The sequence below is a fragment of the Pristiophorus japonicus genome, chromosome 17 (genome assembly GCF_044704955.1).
Source record: "Pristiophorus japonicus isolate sPriJap1 chromosome 17, sPriJap1.hap1, whole genome shotgun sequence".
NCBI classification, from domain to species: domain Eukaryota; kingdom Metazoa; phylum Chordata; class Chondrichthyes; family Pristiophoridae; genus Pristiophorus; species Pristiophorus japonicus.
In genome coordinates, this window is record NC_091993.1 from 56,912,755 (window position 1) to 56,934,361 (window position 21,607).

General features: G+C 44.9%; 1 protein-coding gene across 1 annotated transcript in view; it reads left to right on the top strand.

Annotated features, from left to right (window-relative positions):
• psmd13 (proteasome 26S subunit, non-ATPase 13) overlaps window positions 1-16,189 on the top strand; it is a 58,502-nt gene extending 42,313 nt beyond the window's left edge. The window contains exons 11-13 of the mRNA XM_070858744.1: window positions 4,348-4,428; window positions 5,281-5,397; window positions 15,927-16,189. Coding sequence (XP_070714845.1) covers window positions 4,348-4,428; window positions 5,281-5,397; window positions 15,927-16,022 — 294 coding nt within the window. The 3' untranslated portion in view covers window positions 16,023-16,189. The remainder of the gene's footprint in view (window positions 1-4,347; window positions 4,429-5,280; window positions 5,398-15,926) is intronic.
• The last annotated feature ends 5,418 nt before the right edge of the window (window positions 16,190-21,607 follow it).

Below are 21,607 nucleotides of genomic sequence, written 5' to 3' on the forward strand. Positions count from 1 at the left end.
TTGCTGCACGGATCAGTACTCGAGCTTCAGCTGTTCAGTCTATATCATTGGGGACCAAGTGTAATGTATCCAAGTTTGCTGATGAAACAAAGCTAGGTGGGAAAGTAAGCTGTGGGGAGAATGCAAAGAGACTGCAAAGGGATATATTGACTGGTTAAGTGAGTGGGGCAGATGAAGTATAATGTGGGGAAGTGTGAAATTAGCCACTTTGGTAGGAAGAATGGAAAAGCAGAATTTTTTTAAAAGGCGAGAGACTAGTAAATGTGTCCTTGTACTCGAATCACAGGAAGTTAACCTGTAGGTACAGCAAGCAATTAGGAAGGCATTGGCCTCTATTGCAAGATTGGAGTATAAGAGTAAGGAAACCTTGTTGCAATTATACAGGGCTTTGGTAATACCACACCTGGAGTACTGTGTACAGTTTGGGTCTCCTTCCCTAAGGAAGGGTACACTTGCCTCAGAGTGTGCAATGAAGTTGACTAGATTGGTTCCTGGGATGAGAGGACTGTCTGAAGAGAAGCGATTGAGTAGAACGGGCCTATATTCTCTGGAGTTTATAAGAATGGGAGGTGATCTCATTGAAACGTATAAAATTCTGAGGGCTTGACATTGTAGATGCTGAGTTTCTTTCCTTGGCTGTCCCCTAGGACTGAGCTGAGAAATTTCTTCACTGAGGGTTGTGAATTTTCGGAATTCTCCACCCTAAAGGGTTGTAGATGCTCAGTCGTTGGCTATATTCAAGACTGAGACCAATAGATTTTTTGGCACTAAAGGAATCAAGGGATATGGAAATAAGGTGGGAAAGTGGAGTTGATGTAGATGTTCAGCCATGGTCTTATCAAATGGCGGAACAGGCTCGATGGGTCCTATGGCCTACTCCCATTTCTTGTGCTCTTATTGTACACTTTAGTAACTGGTAGCAGAAAGTATGTCAGAGGAAGATTGAAATATTGGGCCCAAGTTTCCACACGATAACAAACGGGCGCCCCTCCGAGCTGGACGCCCATTTTTCGCGCCTAAAACGGCGCCGGAAAAATAACTCGCGATTCTGGAGCGCCCTGCAGCTCCTTGTCTGTTTGGCGTGGCGCCCAGGGGGGCGGAGCCTACACTCGCGCCGATTTTGTAAGTGGGAGGGGGTGGGTACCATTTAAATTAGTTTTTTTCCTGCCGGCAACGCTGCACGTGCGCGTTGGAGTGTTCGCGCACGCGCAGTGTGAAGGAAACATTGGCACTCGGCCATTTTTGTAGTTCTTTGTAGCTATTTAGTTTTTGAACATTTTTTAATAAAAGAACATTGCCATCAGCACATCAGCACTGAGAAGGCTGCAGGAAGCCTCAAAGTTGAGGCAGCCGTTTCCTGACGACCTCCCCCTTTTGCCGTCGGGGAAATGGCTCCTCAATTTCTGAGGCTTCCTGCAGCCTTCTGTCTCCTTCTCTCCCTCCCGCCGCCTGGAACGGCTTCCGCCCCCCCCCCCCCCCCCCCCCGCTGCGTTCGGTCGGTCGGTTGGATCCCTCCCGCCTGCTCACTCGCTCGCCGTCTGGAACGGCTCCCCCCCCCCCCCCCCACCCCCTGCGTTCGGTCGGTTGGGTCCTTCCCCGCCGTCTGGAACGGCTTCCCTGCATTCGGTCGGTTCCCTCCCTCCCTCCGCCTGCCGTCTGGAACGGCTTCCTCCTCCCCCCCCCCCTTGCGTTCGGTCGCTCGCCCGCCCGCCGTCTGGAACGGCTTCCTTTCCCCCCCCCCCTCCCCGCGCGTTCGGTCGGTTGGGTCCCTCCCTGCCGTCTGGAATGGCTTCCCTGCATTCGGTCGGTCGGTTCCCTCCCTCCCTCCCTCCCGCCTGCCGTCTGGAACGGCTTCCTTCCCCCCCCCCCCCCCGCGTTCGGTCAGTTGGGTCCCTCCCCGCCGTCTGGAACGGCTTCCCTGCGTCATTCCCGCCGTCTGGAACGGCTTCATCCCCCCCCCCCCCCCATCCCCTCGCGTTCAGTCAGTTCCCTCCCTCCCACCCGCCTTCGGGAACGGCTGCCTCGTTTTGTGAGGCTGGCTGAAGCACTTTCACACAGGTAGGAAGATGGTTTATTTAATCTTTTCTTTGCTTATAAATGTTTATTCAGGTTGGATTTATTTGTATAAGTATAAATAAGGATTTATTGTAGAATTTAATGACTTCCCTTCCCCCGCCCCACCCTTCCCCCCCCCCCCCCTCCCCCCCGCCCACCTCGTTCTGGATGCCTAATTTGTAACCTGTGCCTGATTTTTTTTAATGTGTAGAACAGGTTTTTTCAGTTCTACAAAAATCTTCACTTGCTCCATTCTAAGTTAGTTTGGAGTGCGTTTTCACTGTGGAAACTTTCAAATCAGGCGTCAGTGGCTGGACACGCCCCCTTTTTGAAGAAAAAATTCTGTTCCAAAGTGGAACTATTCTACCTGACTAGAACTGCAGAAAAAAAAATGTGGAGAATTGCGATTTCTAAGATAGTCCGTTCTCCACCAGTTGCTCCTAAAAATCAGGCGCAAATCATGTGGAAACTTGGGCCCAATATTATGTGGCAATCTTCCAGACTGGTACTTTGCCTGAGGACTTGTTGACAACCAGGAATGGTATCCTCGTTAAATTGTAAATTTGACTTACTACATTGATCAGTTTCATACAGATTGACATCTTGGCAACAAACCCCTGGGTTTCTACACTGCTATGTGTAGTGCATTTACAACTGTGATTATCACAGTAACCAACTGCTCGCCATACTACTTGGACCTGTAACCAGTTATAAAGGGCCCAAGTTTCCACACGATAAAAAACGGGTGCCCCTCTGAGCTGGGCGCCCGTTTTTCGCGCCTAAAAAAAAAACTCGCAATTCTGGAGCGTTCTGCAGCTCCTTGTCTGCCTGGTGCGGCGCCCAGGGGGGCGGAGCCTACACTCGCGCCGATTTTGTAAGTGGGAGGGGGCGGGTACTATTTAAATTAGTTTTTTTTCCTGCCGGCAACGCTGCGCGTGCACGTTGGAGCGTTCGCGCATGCTCAGTGTGAAAAAAACATTGGCACTCGGCCATTTTTGTAGTTCTTTGTAGCTGTTTAATTTATGAACATTTTTTTAATAAAAGCACATTAGCACTTGCAGCCTTCTCACTTTCTCCTTCCCCCCCTCCCCTGCGGGAACGAAAGGCTGTTTAATTCCCCCCCCCCTCCGCGGGAACAAAGCGGCTGTTCCCTTCTCTTCCCCCCCCCCCCGCGGGAACGAACGCCTGCAGAATTCTCCGTGCCTGAAGCACTTTCACACAGGTAGGAAGATGGTTTATTTTAATCTTTTCTTTGCTTATAAATGTTTATTCAGGTTGGATTTATTTGTATAATATTTGTAGAAGTATAAATAAGGATTTATTGTAGAATTTAATGACTTCCCTTCCCCCCCCCTCCCCCCCCCACCTCGTTCTGGACGCCTAATTTGTAACCTGCGCCTGATTTTTTAATGTATAGAACAGGTTTTTTCAGTTCTACAAAAATCTTCACTGGCTCTATTCTACTTTAGTTTGGACTACGTTTTCACTGTGGAAACTTTGAAATCAGGCGTCAGTGGCCGGACACGCCCCCTTTTGAAGAAAAAATTCTGTTCCAAAGTAGAACTGTTCTACCTGACTAGAACTGCAGAAAAAAAAATGTGGAGAATTGCGATTTCTAAGATAGTCCGTTCTCCACCAGTTGCTCCTAAAAATCAGGCGCAAATCATGTGGAAACTTGGGCCCAAAGAGTTCACACATCCTGTGGTTTGGATCTAGACATTTCTGCGAATTGCACCATCATTGTACTTTGGGTGGAGGTGGTGGTGAAGTGGCAGTTGCAGATCTCTCTCTCTTCCCTCTCTCTCTTTTCTCTCTCTCTCTCTCTCTCTTCTCTCTCTCTTCTCTCTCTCTCTCTTCTCTCTCTCTCTCTTCCCTCTCTCTCTCTTTTTTCTCTCTCTCTCTCTCTCTCTCTCTCTCTCTCTCTCTCTCTCTCTCTCTCCTCTTTCTCTCTTTCTCTCTTTCTCTCTTTCTCTCCTCTCTCTCTCTCTTTCTCTCTTCTCTCTCTCTCTCTTTCTCTCTCTCTTTTCTCTTTCTCTCTCTCTTTTCTCTCTCTCCCTCCCTCCCTTCTCTCCTCTTCCTCCCATCCCCCCCCCCCCCCCCAAAATAAAACATCACACCCAATGTTTTCTTTCCGTTGAATTGAGTAGAAAGGAAAATTGGGCAAGTGTATAACTGGAGAGGAGGGGGGTGCAGGGGCAGCACCCCCCCCCCCCCCCCACTGTCTCTAATCAGCAAGTTTCTGTGTTTGGATTTCATTCTACTGTTTTTATTGAAGTTCTTTGTATTTCTGAGATGGTGTTTACAAGACCAGCCAATCACCGGCAGATGACATTCCAGGAAATATCCCACCAGGCCAAAGTACCTGTCGACGCGGTGAGTCTGAGGCCGGATCACGGTTAAGTAGATGCTCGGTGTCTGTTCTGTGGTAGAGGTCGCAGAGGGCTCCAACTTTTCCATTTGCTCTGTTTGAAATTTATAGCTTTACGTTGGCGTGTAAATGACCTGGTTAGATCAAATATTTCTGCTGCCATCTCCGAGAGCTGCTGTAAGTTTGCAGAGCGAGAACTCTATGGCAGTGGGACCCATACGGCCAACACAAAGGTACCAACCCTTGGGTGCAGTGCCCTGCTCCCTGTTTGGCCGACTCTTTCATATGCAGAGGGTAAACTATACGCAAAGGATAAGCGGAACTGTAGTAGAGGTCGATGTAATGTGCTCTACTGAATAACAGTTCATAACTAAAAGGTTACCAAGCTCTGTCCTTGCTATTTGCAGGGCAGCTTGTTCCTTGTGCTTCTGTGTTATATCAGCTGAATCGGAATACTGGTGAGAACTGAGTGATGGAACCAAAGTCCGCACAGGGATCCTGAGACGTGGGCCTTTGTTTTGACGATTTGCGACGCTGAAATGTTTATAAGAAGCTCATTCTGATTTGCAGTCAAAGCCACTGTGAGGTTAATGGGGCCAATATCTGAGCGTGTCACCCCTGGCACTGAGCCTTGTCTGCTGCGAACCCAGATCGGGAGACCGCCATGCTCTTCCTTCAGTTTAAAGGGGAGCTCAGCAATCCCCCTGCAGCTTACATTCCTAGCATGTGAGACTCTGCATCCAGCGTTCACATTGGGAGGGTCGGCCCTGGCAAGAGGCATGTGAAGGTAGGATTTATTAAGCTGGCTGACGTGAGGCTGTTCCTCTACCATTTTAATCGCTGTTCTGTTCCATCAGGTTGAAATGCTGGTGATGAAAGCACTGTCTGCAGGCCTGGTGAAAGGGAGCATCGACGAGGTGGACCATAAGGTGCACATGACGTGGGTACAGCCGCGGGTCATGGACCTGCAACAGGTAAAACAACTTCCAGTGTCGCAGCATACACAGGCATACTCCAAACGTATTGTTTTTTAAGTTGAAACTCTTAAAATCAGAAAACACCTTTTTCACACACAAGATGAAAATCTGAAAAACTTTCCCCTAAAAGGCTCTGGATGCCGTTGGCCAATTGAAATTTTCAAGCTTGAGATGGATTGATTTTTGTTGGGCAAGGATGTCGAGGGATATGGAACAAAGGAGGGTACATGGAGTTAAGGTACAAATCAGTCATAATCTTATTAACAATATGGGATTGAGGGGTTGAATGGCCCACTCCTGTTCCTATGTTCCTCTCTTGCTTTAGTTATAAATAAGTTAACTCCAAGTGATTGAGGAGAGGAGTTACCTTCTGGTACTGGACAGAAAGGATTTGTTGTTCGCTGGTTTATGCCTCCTGTCTGGGATACGCCTTCATGCTGTGTTCTGTTCCTCTAAAATAAATGGCTTAAATCAGGGGTTCTCAACTGGGAGTCCACGAGAAGATTTCAAGGGGTCTGGGATTTAAAAAAAAAAAGAAAATCTAAAAACACACCATTGCGTAAAGGCGGATTGAGCTGAGCAAAACTGGCGACTCTGGCCCCGACTTGGACCTCTTTTCCCCCCCTCCCGGGAGCAAAAGGTTGAGAACCCCTCGCTTAAATAATTGCCCTCCATTGTGGAATTAGGTCATGTGCACTTGGTTAGTTCAGGAGGCCTATCTAAAGTGGAAACTTGGAACTTTCTCACTTCAGATGGAGATTGCTATTTTATTTGGAGCTGAGATTTGAGCTGCTACCGATGGTCCAATGCATGCAGCAGCACAAAGGAGAATCGCAGTTTATAAGATCAGCCATGGCTCAGTGGTAACACTCTCACCTGAGTCTGGAAGCCATTGGTTCAGGCCCCACTCCACAGACTTCAGCACATAATCCAGCCTGATATCTCGGGTGAAATCCCAAACTGGCAGCACTCATCCAGTGAATCCCAAACCGGCAGCATTAAATTGAAAACCTGTGCCCTCATCTATAAATTCCTACATGGCCTTGTGCCACCCTATCTCTGCAATCTTCTCCTGCCCAATCACCCCTTCCACAAGCTCTGTTCCTCTGACTCTAGTCTTATGTGTTTGGTCACTCCTTTTGCTGCACCATTGGTGATACTCATTAGCTGCCCTGACCCTGCTCTGTGGAACTCTCACCTTAAAATCCTCCATCTTTCCACTTGAATTTTAACCAGTGAAATTAAAACAAAAAATGCTGGAAATATACAGGTCAGGCAGCATCTGGAAAAACAACCTGTAATGACATTGTGACTAGTATTGTAGGGTGTTCGTTTTCCACACTACTTTGATTCATAGATCTTGGGAATTACAGGAAGGACTCCACGTAACGCAAAGTTTAGGCTTAAACCCAACTGTTAGTTTATTACACAAAAAACAACTAAAAATTACAGAACAAGACTTTTTAGAGATTGATTGAAGTCATACAATCACCCATCCAGCCAGTCGCTGCTGTTGTCGATTGTAGACTCGTGCAGCAAGGGAAGATGTTGGGTCCCAGCTGCTTGCTTCGTGGTCATTGTTCCTTTGACCTACTGCTCCAAGGTGTTCCTGCGACCTGCATACGAAAGCATGGGCCTTACACTTAACATCCGTAAGACAAGGGTCCTCCACCAGCCTGTCATCGCCGCACAGCACTGCCCTCCAATCATCAAGATCCACGGTGCGGCCCTGGACAACGTGGACCATTTCCCATATCTCGGGAGCCTCTTATCAACAAAGGCAGACATTGATGCGGAGATTCAGCATCGCCTCCAGTGCGCCAGCGCAGCCTTTGGCTGTGTGAGAAAAAGAGTGTTTGAAGACCAGGCCCTCAAATCTATCACCAAACTCATGGTCTACAAGGCTGTAGTAATACCTGCCCTCCTGTATGGATCTGAGGCATGGACGATGTATAGAAGGCACCTCAAGTCGCTGAAGATTTTTCACCAACGATGTCTCCGCAAGATCCTGCAAATCCCCTGGGAGACAGGCGCACCAACATCAGTGTCCTCGCCCAGGCAAACATCCCCAGTATTGAAGCACTGACCACACTCGATCAGCTTCGCTGGGCAGGCCACATAGTACGCATGCCAGATACGAGACTCCCTAAGCAAATGCTTTATGCGGAGCTCCTTCATGGTAAACTAGCCAAACAGGACAGCGGAAACGTTATAAGGACACCCTCAAAGCCTCCCTGGTAAAATGCGACATCACCACTGACACCTGGGAGACCCTGACTGCAGACCGCCCGAGGTGGAGAAAGTCCATCCGGGAGGGCGTTGAGCTCTTTGAGTCTCAACACAAAGAGCATGAAGAGGCCAAGCGCAGGCAGTGGAAGGAGCGCGTGGCAAACCAGCCCCACTGACCCCTTCCCTTGACTAATGTCTGTCCCACCTGTAACAGGGTCTGTGGCTCTCGTATCGGACTGTTCAGCCATCGAAGAAATCACTTTGGGAGTGGAAGCAAGTCCTCCTCGATTCCGAGGGACTGCCTATGATGATGATGATCCTGCGACCTGCTGTTCTCTGCTCTTGCATATATATGCATTTGATTATACAAATCTCCTACTGGTCTGCTTTCAGTTAATGCATCTGGATGAGTCTCGATGGCTGTGATGATGGGTCTGGATCTGTTTGGATGGCCAGACTTCACATCACCTTCGGTGCACAAAATCAACAGATAACTCCTTAACTTTTGTGCCTCACTATCCAAAAATGCACATCTTGTGGGATCCTTTGTGGTCCTGGGTTTTCGCAGACTTGTAGTCTCCATAGGGAACTGTTTTTTTCCCTCCGGCCAATTAATCCATGGGCTTCTCTGCTTGATTGTATCAAGACCCTTTATCTCAATGTTAATCAGGTCTCGTTCCTGACTGCAGAAATTGCATTAATTCGTTATGAGTCGCCACCTGCCCCAGGTTCGCGCTCCTTTTCCCTCAACAGTCCCACAGGTTTTCTCTTAAACCATTTTAGTCCGTTGCCTCTTGCTGTGCCTTGATCATGAAATGTGTAACCCTGACAGTATCCATCATCAGAACAGAGAGGGTGGTGGGAAATGTAACTTGTTTTAATCTTAAAACACAGTGTGGACTAAAGAACAACAACTTGTATTTATACATCGCCTTTAACATAATGAAACGTCCCAAGGTGCTTCACAGGAGTATTATGAGACAAAATATTTGACAGCGAGCCACATAAGAAATTAGGGCAGGTGACCAAAAGCTTGGTCAAAGAGGTCGGTTTTAAGGAGCGTCTTAAAGAAGGAAAGGGAGGTGGAGAGGTTCAGGCAGGGAGTTCCAGAGCTTGGGGCTGTGGCAACATAGGGCATGGTCACCAATTGTTGAGCAATTATAATCAGGGATGCTCAAGAGGGCAGAATTAGAGGAGCATAGATAACTTGGCAGGGGGAAGAGAGAGGGAGAGAGCGCGGTTAGGACACGGTCAACCGAGTTTTGGATGATCTCAAGTTTACTTGGGGTAGAATGCGGGAGGCCGGCCAGGAGTGTGTTGGAAGTGTCAAGTCTAGAGGTAACAGAGGCATGGATGAGGGTTTCAGCAGCGAATGAGCTGTGGCAAGGGCGGAGACAAGCGATGTTATGGAGGTGGAAATAGGTGGTCTTAGTTATGCTGCAGATAAGAGGTCAGTAGTTCATTTCATAGAAACATAGAAAATAGGTGCAGGAGTAGGCCATTCGGCCCTTCAAGCCTGCACCGCCATTCAGTGAGTTCATGGTTGAACATGCAACTTCAGTACCGCATTCCTGCTTTCTCGCCATACCCCTTGAACCCCCTAGTAGTAAGGACTACATCTAACTCCTTTTTGAATATATTTAGTGAATTGGCCTCAACAACTTTCTGTGGTAGAGAATTCCACAGGTTCACCACTCTCTGGGTGAAGAAGTTTCTCCTCATCTCGGTCCTAAATGGCTTACCCCTTATCCTTAGACTGTGACCCCTGGTTCTGGACTTCCCCAACATTGGGAACATTCTTCCTGCATCTAACCTGTCTAAACCCGTCAGAATTTTAAATGTTTCTGAGAGATCCCCTCTCATTCTTCTGAACTCCAGTGAATACAAGCCCAGTTGATCCAGTCTTTCTTGATATGTCAGTCCCACCATCCCGGGAATCAGTCTGGTGAACCTTTGCTGCACTCTCTCAATAGCAAGAATGTCCTTCCTCAAGTTAGGAGACAAAAACTGTACACAATATTCCAGGTGTGGCCTCACCAAGGCCCTGTACAACTGCAGCAACACCTCCCTGCCCCTGTACTCAAATCCCCTCGCTATGAAGGCCAACATGCCACTTGCTTTCTTAACCACCTGCTGTACCTGCATGCCAACCTTCAATGACTGATGTACCATGACACCCAGGTCTCGTTGCACCTCCCCTTTTCCTAATGTGTCACCATTCAGATAATAGTCTGTCTCTCTGTTTTTACCACCAAAGTGGATAACCTCACATTTATCCTTCATCTGCTATGCATTTGCCCACTCGCCTAACCTATCCAAGTCACTCTGCAGCCTCATAGCATCCTCCTCGCAGCTCACACTGCCACCCAACTTAATGTCATCCGCAAATTTGGAGATACTACATTTAATCCCCTCGTCTAAATCATTAATGTACAATGTAAACAGCTGGGGTCCCAGCACAGAACCTTGCGGTACCCCACTAGTCACTGCCTGCCATTCTGAAAAGTACCCATTTACTCCTAATCTTTGCTTTATGTCTGACAACCAGTTCTCAATCCACGTCAGCACACTACCCCCAATCCCATGCATATTAATCTCTTGTGTGGGACCTTGTCGAAAGCCTTCCGAAAGTCCAAATATACCACATCAACTGGTTCGCCCTTGTCCACTCTACTGGAAACATCCTCAAAAAATTCCAGAAGATTTGTCAAGCATGATTTCCCTTTCACAAATCCATGCTGACTTGGACCTATCATGTCACCTCTTTCCAAATGTGCTGCTATGACATCCTTAATAATTGATTCCATCATTTTACCCACTACTTGATGTCAGGCTGATTCCCTGTTTTCTCTCTCCCTCCTTTTTTAAAAAGTGGGGTTACATTGGCTACCCTCCACTTGATAGAAACTGATCCAGAGTCAATGGAATGTTGGAAAGTGACTGTCAGTGCATCCGCTATTTCCAAGGCCTCCTCCTTAAGTACTCTGGGATGCAGTCCATCAGGCCCTGGGGATTTATCGGCCTTCAATCCCATCAATTTCCCCAACACAATTTCCCGACTAATAAGGATTTCCCTCAGTTCCTCCTCCTTACTAGACCCTCTGACCCCTTTTATATCCGGAAGGTTGTTGGTGTCCTCCTTAGTGAATACCGAGCCAAAGTACTTATTCAATTGGTCTGCCATTTCTTTGTTCCCCGTTATGACTTCCCCTGATTCTGACTGCAGGGGACCTACGTTTGTCTTTACTAACCTTTTTCTCTTTACATATCTATAGAAACTTTTGCAGTTCGTCTTAATGTTCCCTGGAAGCTTCCTCTCGTACTCTATTTTCCCTGCCCTAATCAAACCCTTTGTCCTCCTCTGCTGAGTTCTAAATTTCTCCCAGTCCCAGGCTCACTGCTATTTCTTGCCAATTTGTATGCCACTTCCTTGGCTTTAATACTATCCCTGATTTCCCTTGATAGCCACGGTTGAGCCACCTTCCCTTTTTTATTTTTACGCCAGACAGGGATGTACAATTGTTGTCGTTCATCCATGCGGTCTTTAAATGTCTGCCATTGCCCATCCACAGTCAACCCCTTAAGTATCATTCGCCAATCTATCCTAGCCAATTCATGCCTCATACCTTCAAAGTTACCCTTCTTTAAGTTCTGGACCATGGTCTCTGAATTACCTGTTTCATTCTCCATCCTAATATAAAATTCCACCATATTATGGTCACTCTTCCCCAAGGGGCCTTGCACAATGAGATTTCAGGATCAAATCTGACACCAAGGTTTGCGAACAGTGTGGTTCAGCCTCAGACAAATGTTAGGGAGAGGGATGGAGTCAGTGGTTATGGAGTGGAGTTTGTGGCTGGGACCGAAAACAATGGTCTCGGTCTTCCCAATATTAATTGGAGAAAGAAGTGGAAGTATTTACATTTTAAAACTGAACTTCTATGTTGAAATAACCAACTTCTTGAGCACTGGATCAATCGGGTGAATTAAAGTTAAACAAGTGTTTGTTTATTAGATCACAAAAGCAGTTTGGATGTGTTGGTTAGAAACATAGAAACATAGAGACATAGAAAATAGGTGCAGGAGTAGGCCATTCAGCCCCTCTAGCCTGCACCGCCATTCAATGAGTTCATGGCTGAACATGCAACTTCAGTACCCCCTTCCTGCTTTCTCGCCATACCCCTTGATTCCCCGAGTAGTAAGGACTTCATCTAATTCCCTTTTGAATATATTTAGTGAATTGGCCTCAACTACTTTCTGTGGTAGAGAATTCCACAGGTTCACCACTCTCTGGGTGAAGAAGTTTCTCCTCATCTCGTTCCTAAATGGCTTACCCCTTATCCTTGGACTGTGACCCCTGGTTCTGGTCTTCCCCAACATTGGGAACATTCTTCCTGCATCTAACCTGTCTAAACCCATCAGAATTTTAAACGTTTCTATGAGGTCCCCTCTCATTCTTCTGAACTCCAGTGAATACAAGCCCAGTTGATCCAGTCTTTCTTTTTCGGTCAGTCCCACCATCCCGGAAATCAGTCTGGTGAATCTTCGCTGCACTCCCTCAATAGCAAGAATGTCCTTCCTCAAGTTAGGAGACCAAAACTGTACATAATACTCCAGGTGTGGCCTCACCAAGGCCCTGTACAACTGTAGCAACACCTCCCTGCCCCTGTACTCAAATCCCCTCACTATGAAGGCCAACATGCCATTTGCTTTCTTAACCGCCTGCTGTACCTGCATGCCAACCTTCAATGACTGATGTACCATGACACCCAGGTCTCGTTGCACCTCCCCTTTTCCTAATGTCACCATTCAGATAGTAGTCTGTCTCTCTCTTTTTACCACCAAAGTGGATAACCTCACATTTATCCACATTATACTTCATCTGCCATGCATTTGCCCACTCACCTAACCTATCCAAATCACTCTGCAGCCTCATAGCATCCTCCTCGCAGCTCACACTGCCACCCAACTTAGTGTCATCCGCAAATTTGGAGATACTACATTTAATCCCCTCGTCATAATCATTAATGTACAATGTAAACAGCTGGAGCCCCAGCACAGAACCTTGCGGTACCGCACTAGTCACTGCCTGCCATTCTGAAAAGTAACCATTTACTCCTACTCTTTGCTTCCTGTCTGACAACCAGTTCTCAATCCACGTCAGCACACTACCCCCAATCCCCTGTGCTTTAACTTTGCACATTAATCTCTTGTGTGGGACCTTGTCGAAAGCCTTCTGAAAGTCCAAATATACCACATCAACTGGTTCTCCCTTGTCCACTTTACTGGAAACATCCTCAAGAAATTCCAGAAGGTTTGTCAAGCATGATTTCCCTTTCACAAATCCATGCTGACTTGGACCTATCATGTCACCATTTTCCAAATGCACTGCTATGACATCCGTAATAATTGATTCCATCATTTTACCCACTACTGAGGTCAGGCTGACCGGTCTATAATTCCCTGTTTTCTCTCTCCCTCCTTTTTTTAAAAAGTGGGGTTACATTGGCTACCCTCCACTCGATAGGAACTGATCCAGAGTCAATGGAATGTTGGAAAATGACTGTCAATGCATCCGCTATTTCCAAGGCCACCTCCTTAAATACTCTGGGATGCAGTCCATCAGGCCCTGGGGATTTATCGGCCTTCAATCCCATCAATTTCCCCAACACAATTTCCCGACTAATAAAGATTTACCTCAGTTCCTCCTCCTTACTAGACCCTCTGACCCCTTTTATATCCGGAAGGTTGTTGGTGTCCTCCTTAGTGAATACCGAACCAAAGTACTTGTTCAATTGGTCTGCCATTTCTTTGTTCCCAGTTATGACTTCCCCTGATTCTGACTGCAGGGGACCTACGTTTGTCTTTAGTAACCTTTTTCTCTTTACTTACCTATAGAAACTTTTGCAATCCGCCTTAATGTTCCCTGCAAGCTTCTTCTCGTACTCCATTTTCCCTGCCCTAATCAAACCCTTTGTCCTCCTCTGCTGAGTTCTAAATTTCTCCCAGTCCCTGGGTTCACTGCTATTTCTGGCCAATTTGTATGCCACCTCCTTGGCTTTAATACTATCCCTGATTTCCCTTGATAGCCACGGATGAGCCACCTTCCCTTTTTTATTTTTACGCCAGACAGGAATGTACAATTGTTGTAGTTTATCCATGCGGTCTCTAAATATCTGCCATTGCCCATCCACAGTCAACCCCTTAAGCATCATTCGCCAATCTATCCTAGCCAATTCACGCCTGATACCTTCAAAGTTACCCTTCTTTAAGTTCTGGACCATGGTCTCTGAATTAACTGTTTCATTCTCCATCCTAATGCAGAATTCCACCATATTATGGTCACTCTTCCCCAAGGGGCCTCGCACAATGAGATTGCTAATTAATCCTCTCTCATTACACAACACCCAGTCTAAGATGGCCTCCCCCCTAGTTGGTTCCTCGACATATTGGTCTAGAAAACCATCCCTTATGCACTCCAGGAAATTCTCCTCCACCGTATTGCTTCCAGTTTGGCTCGCCCAATCTATGTGCATATTAAAGTCACCCATTATAACTGCTGCACCTTTATTGCATGCACCCCTAATTTCCTGTTTGATACCCTCACCAACATCACTACTACTGTTTGGAGGTCTGTACACAACTCCCACTAACGTTTTTTGCCCTTTGGTGTTCTGCAACTCTACCCAGATAGATTCCACATCATCCAAGCTAATGTCCTTCCTAACTATTGCATTAATCTCCTGCAGTGTGCCTACGTAACACTACAAAAGTTTTGCATGGTGGAAGCACCTTGAAACAGCTTAAAATATTTCTATTTAATTTAGTATCTTATCAACAAATGCTTTTGCTGTTTTGAGATACCTGTTTGTTTGGGAGTGCACCTGTAAGGTTGGGGTGTTTAACTATGCTAACTTTGCTTTTAGGAATGGTTTTTGTCTCATCTGCACCCCAGCAAGAGAGTAACACCTTGAAAATACTTATGGCGGGAGGGGGAGCCACCTTCAGATGATACTGTTAAGGGAATTGCATGGTATCCTGCTAAACCATTTGGAGAAGAAATGGTTTGATTCCTGTCGGTATCTCCAATAGGGTTAGTGGGGGGGGCGGAGATTATTGTTGGTCTCGTCAATCTTAAGCTCGGGAGGAGGAAAAACTGGGCAGGGATCCCCAATCTGATTGCTGTGGTATGGGCAGGCTCGCGTGAAGGTGGTCATGTGGGCAAAATGTCAGGGCCCTGCCACTTCCTGCGAAACCAAACCCTCGTAGGAGTCTCTGCCTTCAGAGAAATCGGTTAAGGAGGAGAAACTCGATGAAACATTAAAGAGTAAATAAAGTGCAGGTTTCATTGAATAAATGCACATTTTATTTGGAGCAATATCAGTTTTCTGTGCAAGTTATGTATTGTGATACCATAAATCCTGATGCTACTGCATTTGAACAACTTGTGCACTACTCTCCATCACTTGTGTATTTATTTTTGTGTCCCTGTTCTGGAACAGTGGTAGCATTCTCACTTACTCAGAAGGTTGTGCATACGTTCTGTACATGTAAACGTAGAGAGGATGTTTTAACTTGTGCGGGAGTCTAAAACTAGAGGTCATAAATATACGATGGTTGCTAATAAATCCTCTTTACCCAGAAAGTGGTTATCATGTGGAACTTGATACCACAGGGAGTAGTTGAGGTGATTAGCCTAGATGCATTTAAGAGGCGGCTAGATAAACACATGAGAGAAAAAGGACTAGAAGGTTGTGCTGATGGGGTTAGATGAAGTAGGGTAGGAGGAGGCTTGTGTGGAGTATAAACACCAGCATAGACCAATTGGGCCGAATGGGTTGTTTCTTTGTTGTAACTTCTGTGTAATTCTATGCATTCATCCAGTGAACCCCAAACCAGATGAATATTCAGTGAAATCTCATTACATTTTTCACAATATTTTGATACTCCGTAATGTAGAGAAGATGGGAAGTGGTTTTCATGTTGCACAAGCTAATCTAAACTTGTTATTTAATAAAATAAAGTTTAATTTGTATGAGAATACCACACCCCTCCATTATATTCCCATTATATTTCCTACTTGTTCAATATAGCCAGCCACTGTCTAAATATACAATCAGGATATTACAGTGCATCTTATTAAACCATGGCCATAGGCAAGTGGGGAGTATTCAGGGTGTTCAAACCCTCCCGCCCCAAAATATCTTTCTAACTGACGTTCACATGAAGTGGTGTTGTCCTGGTGATGATTTTGGGTTATATCCTGTATGCGAATGTGTGATGTTTTTAACCCTTAGGTATCTGCCATGAAGGAGCGACTGGAAGCCTGGTGTGCTGATGTGAAGAACATCTCCATCCTAGTTGAAGACCATGCACATGAGGTTCTTGGCTGAAACCCCATCGTACTCGCTTGTGATTTGCATTTCAGTGTTCGTTCATGCAAAAATAAAGAACCGTTCTAATGTTTTGTGTTTGCTGCAGCAGCAACTAGTTAAATCCTGTATTTCCTTGTGAAATTTAAATAAACATGTACAATTTTATGTGTGTACACAGAACACAAGGTTTGTTAATTTAGTGCCCTTACATAGAGTTGTCAATGTTATAAATGTCTAAGAGTGCAATTACACAATGTGTACAGGAGAACTTAATCAGTGTGTTTTCAGCCCAACAAGTAAGGAAGCAGCACTGGATCTCGTTCTGGGGAAAGAGGCAGGGTAAGTGGAGCATGTTTGTGAGGGAGCATTTGGGAAACTGATTACAATATTATGAGGTTTAAAGTAGTTATGGAAAAAGATAAGGAACAATCAAGTGTAAAAATACTCAACTGGAGGAGGGCTAATTTCAGAGAGTTGAAAGAGGATCTGGCCCGGGGAGATTGGAAACAAAGATTGACAGGTAACACAGTAAATGAACAATGAGAGACCATTTAAAGAGAAGGTAGTTCAGATACAGACTAGAGAGGGGAAAGGAAGGACGTCCAAAGCTAGAGCTACCTGGATGACTAAAGATATAGAGATTAAAATGAAACAGAGAAAAAAAGAGGCTTATAATAAATGTTGGGTTCATAATTCAGAAAACCAAACTGAATATAGAAAGTACAGCAGAGACCTGAAAAAGGAAATAAGCAGGGCCAAGAGAGTATGAGAATAGATTAATACAAAAGCATCTGTCTTCACTAAAGAAGAAGCTGCCATTGTCACAGCAAGGAGGAAATAGAGAAAGTGGATAGGATAAAAATAACTAAAGAGAAGGTACTTAAGATTGGCAGTGCTTGTAGTCCGGATGGGAACGGGCAGCATGGCAAATTAAAGAAGGCTGTTAAAAAAGCATGTGGGCTCCTTGGCTTTATAAATGGAGGCATGGAGTACAAAAGCAAAGAAATGCTAAAACACTGGTTAGGTACCAGCTGGAGTATTCTGTCCAATTGTAGGTACTGCACTTTAGCAAGGATGTCAAGGCCCTTGAGAGCATGCAGATTGAATAAGGAGAAATTGTTTCCAGTGGCAGAAGCAGGTAATTGATCAAAGAACCACAGGTGACACGAAGCAAAAAAATTATGCAGCGAGTTATCTGGAATGCACTGCCCAATAAGTTCCAAAAGGGAATTGGATAAATACTTGAAGGGAAACATTTGTAGGGCTATAGGCAAAGAGCAGGGCAGTGGGAATAATGGGAAAAGAGCTAGAACAGACACACTGGGCAGAATGGTCCTCTGCTCACTCCCATGTTAGCGGATATTGTTAGCAGTTCTTTCCTCAGGTGCTGTCACTGCGTCAAATTTGCCATCATCATCTCAAAAATGCATCCCTTGACCAATGTTTGGAGGCATGTGGCCAATTTAAGAAAACTGCGCATGTGTGCTTTTTCCTACTTTAAAGCCGGTGAGCTGGCTGCTGGAGCTGCATAGCGCTGTGTAGCTAGCTCTGCAGATTAACTGGTACGTTGCACTTGACCCCTCCGTCCTTGCATAGTACTGCCTCGTTTCCAAAATCCCTTTCCTCGTGAAGACTAACAACTGATTCACTGAGGACGGTGTTTCACTGGCGCCTCATTAACTGTAACCTGATTAACTGCGGACTGATGCACTGGGAGTGGAGTCGCTGAGAAACTGAAGATTGATTCATTTGGAACTGATTCACAGTAGAATGATTCACTGGGGACAGAATAAATGAAAACTGATTCACTGGGAACTGATTAACTGAGGATTGTTTCACTGGGAACTGAAGTATGATTCAATGGAAACATATTTACTGGGTTAGGAGCCACTGGGGAATGTGGTTTTGGAGCCTGATTCACAGAGTATTGAATTAATTGGAACTGATTCACTAGAGTCTGATTAAGTGAGAACTGATTAACTGGGAATGAAATAACTAATAGCTGATTCATTGGGAATTGATTAACTGAGGACTGATTCAGTGGCACCATATTAGTTGGGGAAGGACCTGCTGGGAGCTAATTAACTTTTGGAATCTGATTCACTGAATTTATCGGAGTTGATCCAATATGAACTGAACCACTGAGAACTGATGAGCAGAAGAATTATTCTCAAGAAAGATTCACTGGGAAGTGATTAATTGAAGACTAAGTGATTAACTGAAGACTGATTCGCTGGGGACAAATTAACTGGCAACTGATTCACTGGAGGCTGATTGCTGAGGAATGATTTGCTGGGGACTGATTCAACAACAACAGCTTGTATTTATATAGCTTGTTTAACAGTGAAACCATCATGAGGCCAGGAGAGATGGGAAGGCCGAGGGGCTGGCCATGAATATGGGCTGGGGAGTTTACATAATGGGAGAGATTAAGGGAGAATATGAGGCTAGTGCACTCAAAAGGAGAGAGAGAGCATGATGAATTCAGATGGAGATTGAATTCACCGAGGATGAGAAGTCGTTTGGTGCAGAGGGAGAGAAGTAATGATTAATTGAAGACTGAATCGCTGAACAACGATTCACTGAAGACCAATTCACCGAAGACTGATTCTCCGCGGACTGATTCACTGAAGTCTGATTAGCTGAAAACTGATTAGCATTAGACTGATTCATGTCAAACTGATTAACTGAAGATGGAATTGATCAAGACAGATTAACTGAAGACTGATTCATGTGGAACTAATTTGCTGGGGACCGGTTCACTACGGAATTATTCACTGGTGACTGATTCACTAAAGACTTGATTCGCTGAAGATTGATTCACTGGAGAGTGATTAATTTAAGACTGATTAGGTAGAGTTCTTTGAGGATGTAATGAGCAGGGTAGATAGGAGGGAACCAGTGGATGTGGTGTATTTGGATTTCCAGAAGGCATTCGATAAGGTGCCACATAAAAGGTTACTGCACAAGATAAAAGTTCACTGGGTTGGGGGTAATATATTAGCATGGATAGAGGATTGGCTAACTAACAGAAAACACAGAGTCTGGATAAATGGGTCATTTTCTGCTTGGCCAACTTTAACTAGTGAGGTGCCACAGGCATCACTGTTGGGTCCTCAACTATTTACAATCTATATTAATGACTTGGATAAAGGGACCGAGTATAATGTAACCAAGTTTGCTGATACAAAGATGGGTGGGAAAGCAAGTGAGGACAACAAATCTGCAAAGGGATATAAACAGGCTAAGTGAGTGAGCAAAAATTTGGCAGATGGAGTATAATGTGGGAAAGTGAGAGGTTATCCACTTTGACTGAAAAATTTGCAAAGCAAATTATTATTTAAATGGAGAAAATTACAAAATGCTGTAGTACAGAGGGACCTGGGATTCCTTCTGCATAAAACACAAAGTTAGTAAGCAGGTACAGCAAGTGGAATGTTGGCCTTTATTGGAAGAGGATGGAGTAAAGAAGTAGGGTAGTCCTGCTACAACTGTACAGGGTATTGGTGAGGCCACACCTGGAGTACTGCTTACAGTTTTGGTCTCCGTATTTCACGAAGGAGATACTTGCATTGGAGGCTGTTCAGAGAAGGTTCACTAAGTTGATTGCGGAGATGAGGGGGTTGACTTATGAAGATAGATTGAGTAGGTTGGACGTATACTCAATAGTGTTCAGAAGAATGAGAGGTGATCTTATCAAAACATATAAGATAATGAGGGAGCTCAACAAGATGGATGCAGAGAGGATATTTCCACTCAGGGGAAACTAAAACCAGGGGACATAGTCTCAGAATAAGGGGCTGCCCATTTAAAACAGATGAGAAATTTCTTCTCTGAGGGCAGTAAATCTGTGGAATTCTCTGCCCCAGAGATCTGTGGAGGCTGGGTCATTGAATATGTTTAAGGTGGAGAGAGACAGATTTTTGAGCGACGGGAATAAATGGTTATAGGGAGCGGCAGGGAAGTGGAGCTGAGCCCATGATCAGATCAGCCATGATCATATTAAATGGTGGAGCATGTCGAGGGGTCAAATGACCTATTCCTGCTCCTATTTCTTATGTTCTTAACTGAAGACTTATTTACTAAAGACTGATTAACTGATGAATGATTCATGAAAACTGAGTCAATGGGCGTGATTCGCTGAAGACTGATTTGCTGAAGACTGATTGACTGGGAACTGATTATTGAAGAATGATTGACTGAAGACTCATTAACTGTAGAATGATTCGCTGAAGACTGATTCACTGAAGAGTTATTCATTGGGGACTGATTCGCTGAAGTCTCACTGGGGGCTGATTAACCGAAGACTGATTAACAGAAGATTAATTAAGTGATGACTGATTTGCTGAAGACTTATTTACTAAAGACTGATTAACTGATGAATGATTCGCTGAAAACTGAGTCAATGGGCGCTGATTCGCTGAAGACTGATTGACTGGGGACTGATTATTGAAGAATGATTGACTGAAGACTCATTAACTGTAGACTGATTCGCTGAAGACTGATTCACTGAAGAGTTATTCATTGGGGACCAATTCGCTGAAGAATGATTTGCTGAAGACTCACTGGGGGCTGATTAACTGAACACTAATTAACAGAAGATTAATTAAGTGATGACTGATTTGCTGAAGAATGATTAACTAAAGACTGATTCATTTAAGTCCGATTCATTTAAGACTGGTTCACTGACGACGGATTCACTGAAAACTGATTATCTGTAGAATGATTCAGTGGGGATTGATTAACAGAAGAGTGATTCAACAAAATCAACTTGTATTTATATAGCTTCTTTATATAAATATAGTGAATCCATGGCAAGGCCAGGAGAGATGGCAATATCGAGGGGCTGGCCGTGAATATGGGTTGGGAAATTACATAGTGGGAGAGATTAAGGGAGCATAGGAGGCTAGTGAACTCAGAGGAGAGAGAGCATGATGAATTGAGATGGAGGTTGAAATCACCGAGGATGAGAAGTTGTTCGATGCAGAGGCAGATGGAGAAAAGTAGTGAATAAGTGAAGACTGATGCACCAAAGACTAATTTGCTGAAGAATTATTCACTGAAGACTGACTCATTGGAAACTGATTTGCTGAAGAATTATTCATTGAAGTCTGATTCACTGAATACAAAAGCAAAATACTGCAAGATCTCATCCCTTATTCCAATCTTCACAGCCAGAGATTCACTGAAGACTAATTCACTGAATACTAATTCACTGAAGCATAAGTCACTGAAGACTGATTCACTGGGGACTGATTTGCTGAAGAATGATTAACTGAAACTGATTCATTGCTGAATAATTACAGGCCTAAAGTCAGTGGTGAGAAAAGTATTGGAAAAAATCCTGAAGGACAGGATAAATCTTCATTTCGAAAGACATGGATTAATGAAGGACAGTCAGCATGGATTTGTTAAAGGAAGTTCGTGTCTGACTAACTTGATTGAATTTTTCGAGGAGGTAACCAGGAGGGTTGATGAGGGCAGTGCGACGATGTAGCACATCTGGATTTTGGCAACGCTTTTGATAAGTTCCCACATGGCAGACTGGTCACAAAAGTAAAAGCCCTTCAGATCCAGGGCAAAGTGGCAAATTGGATCCAAAA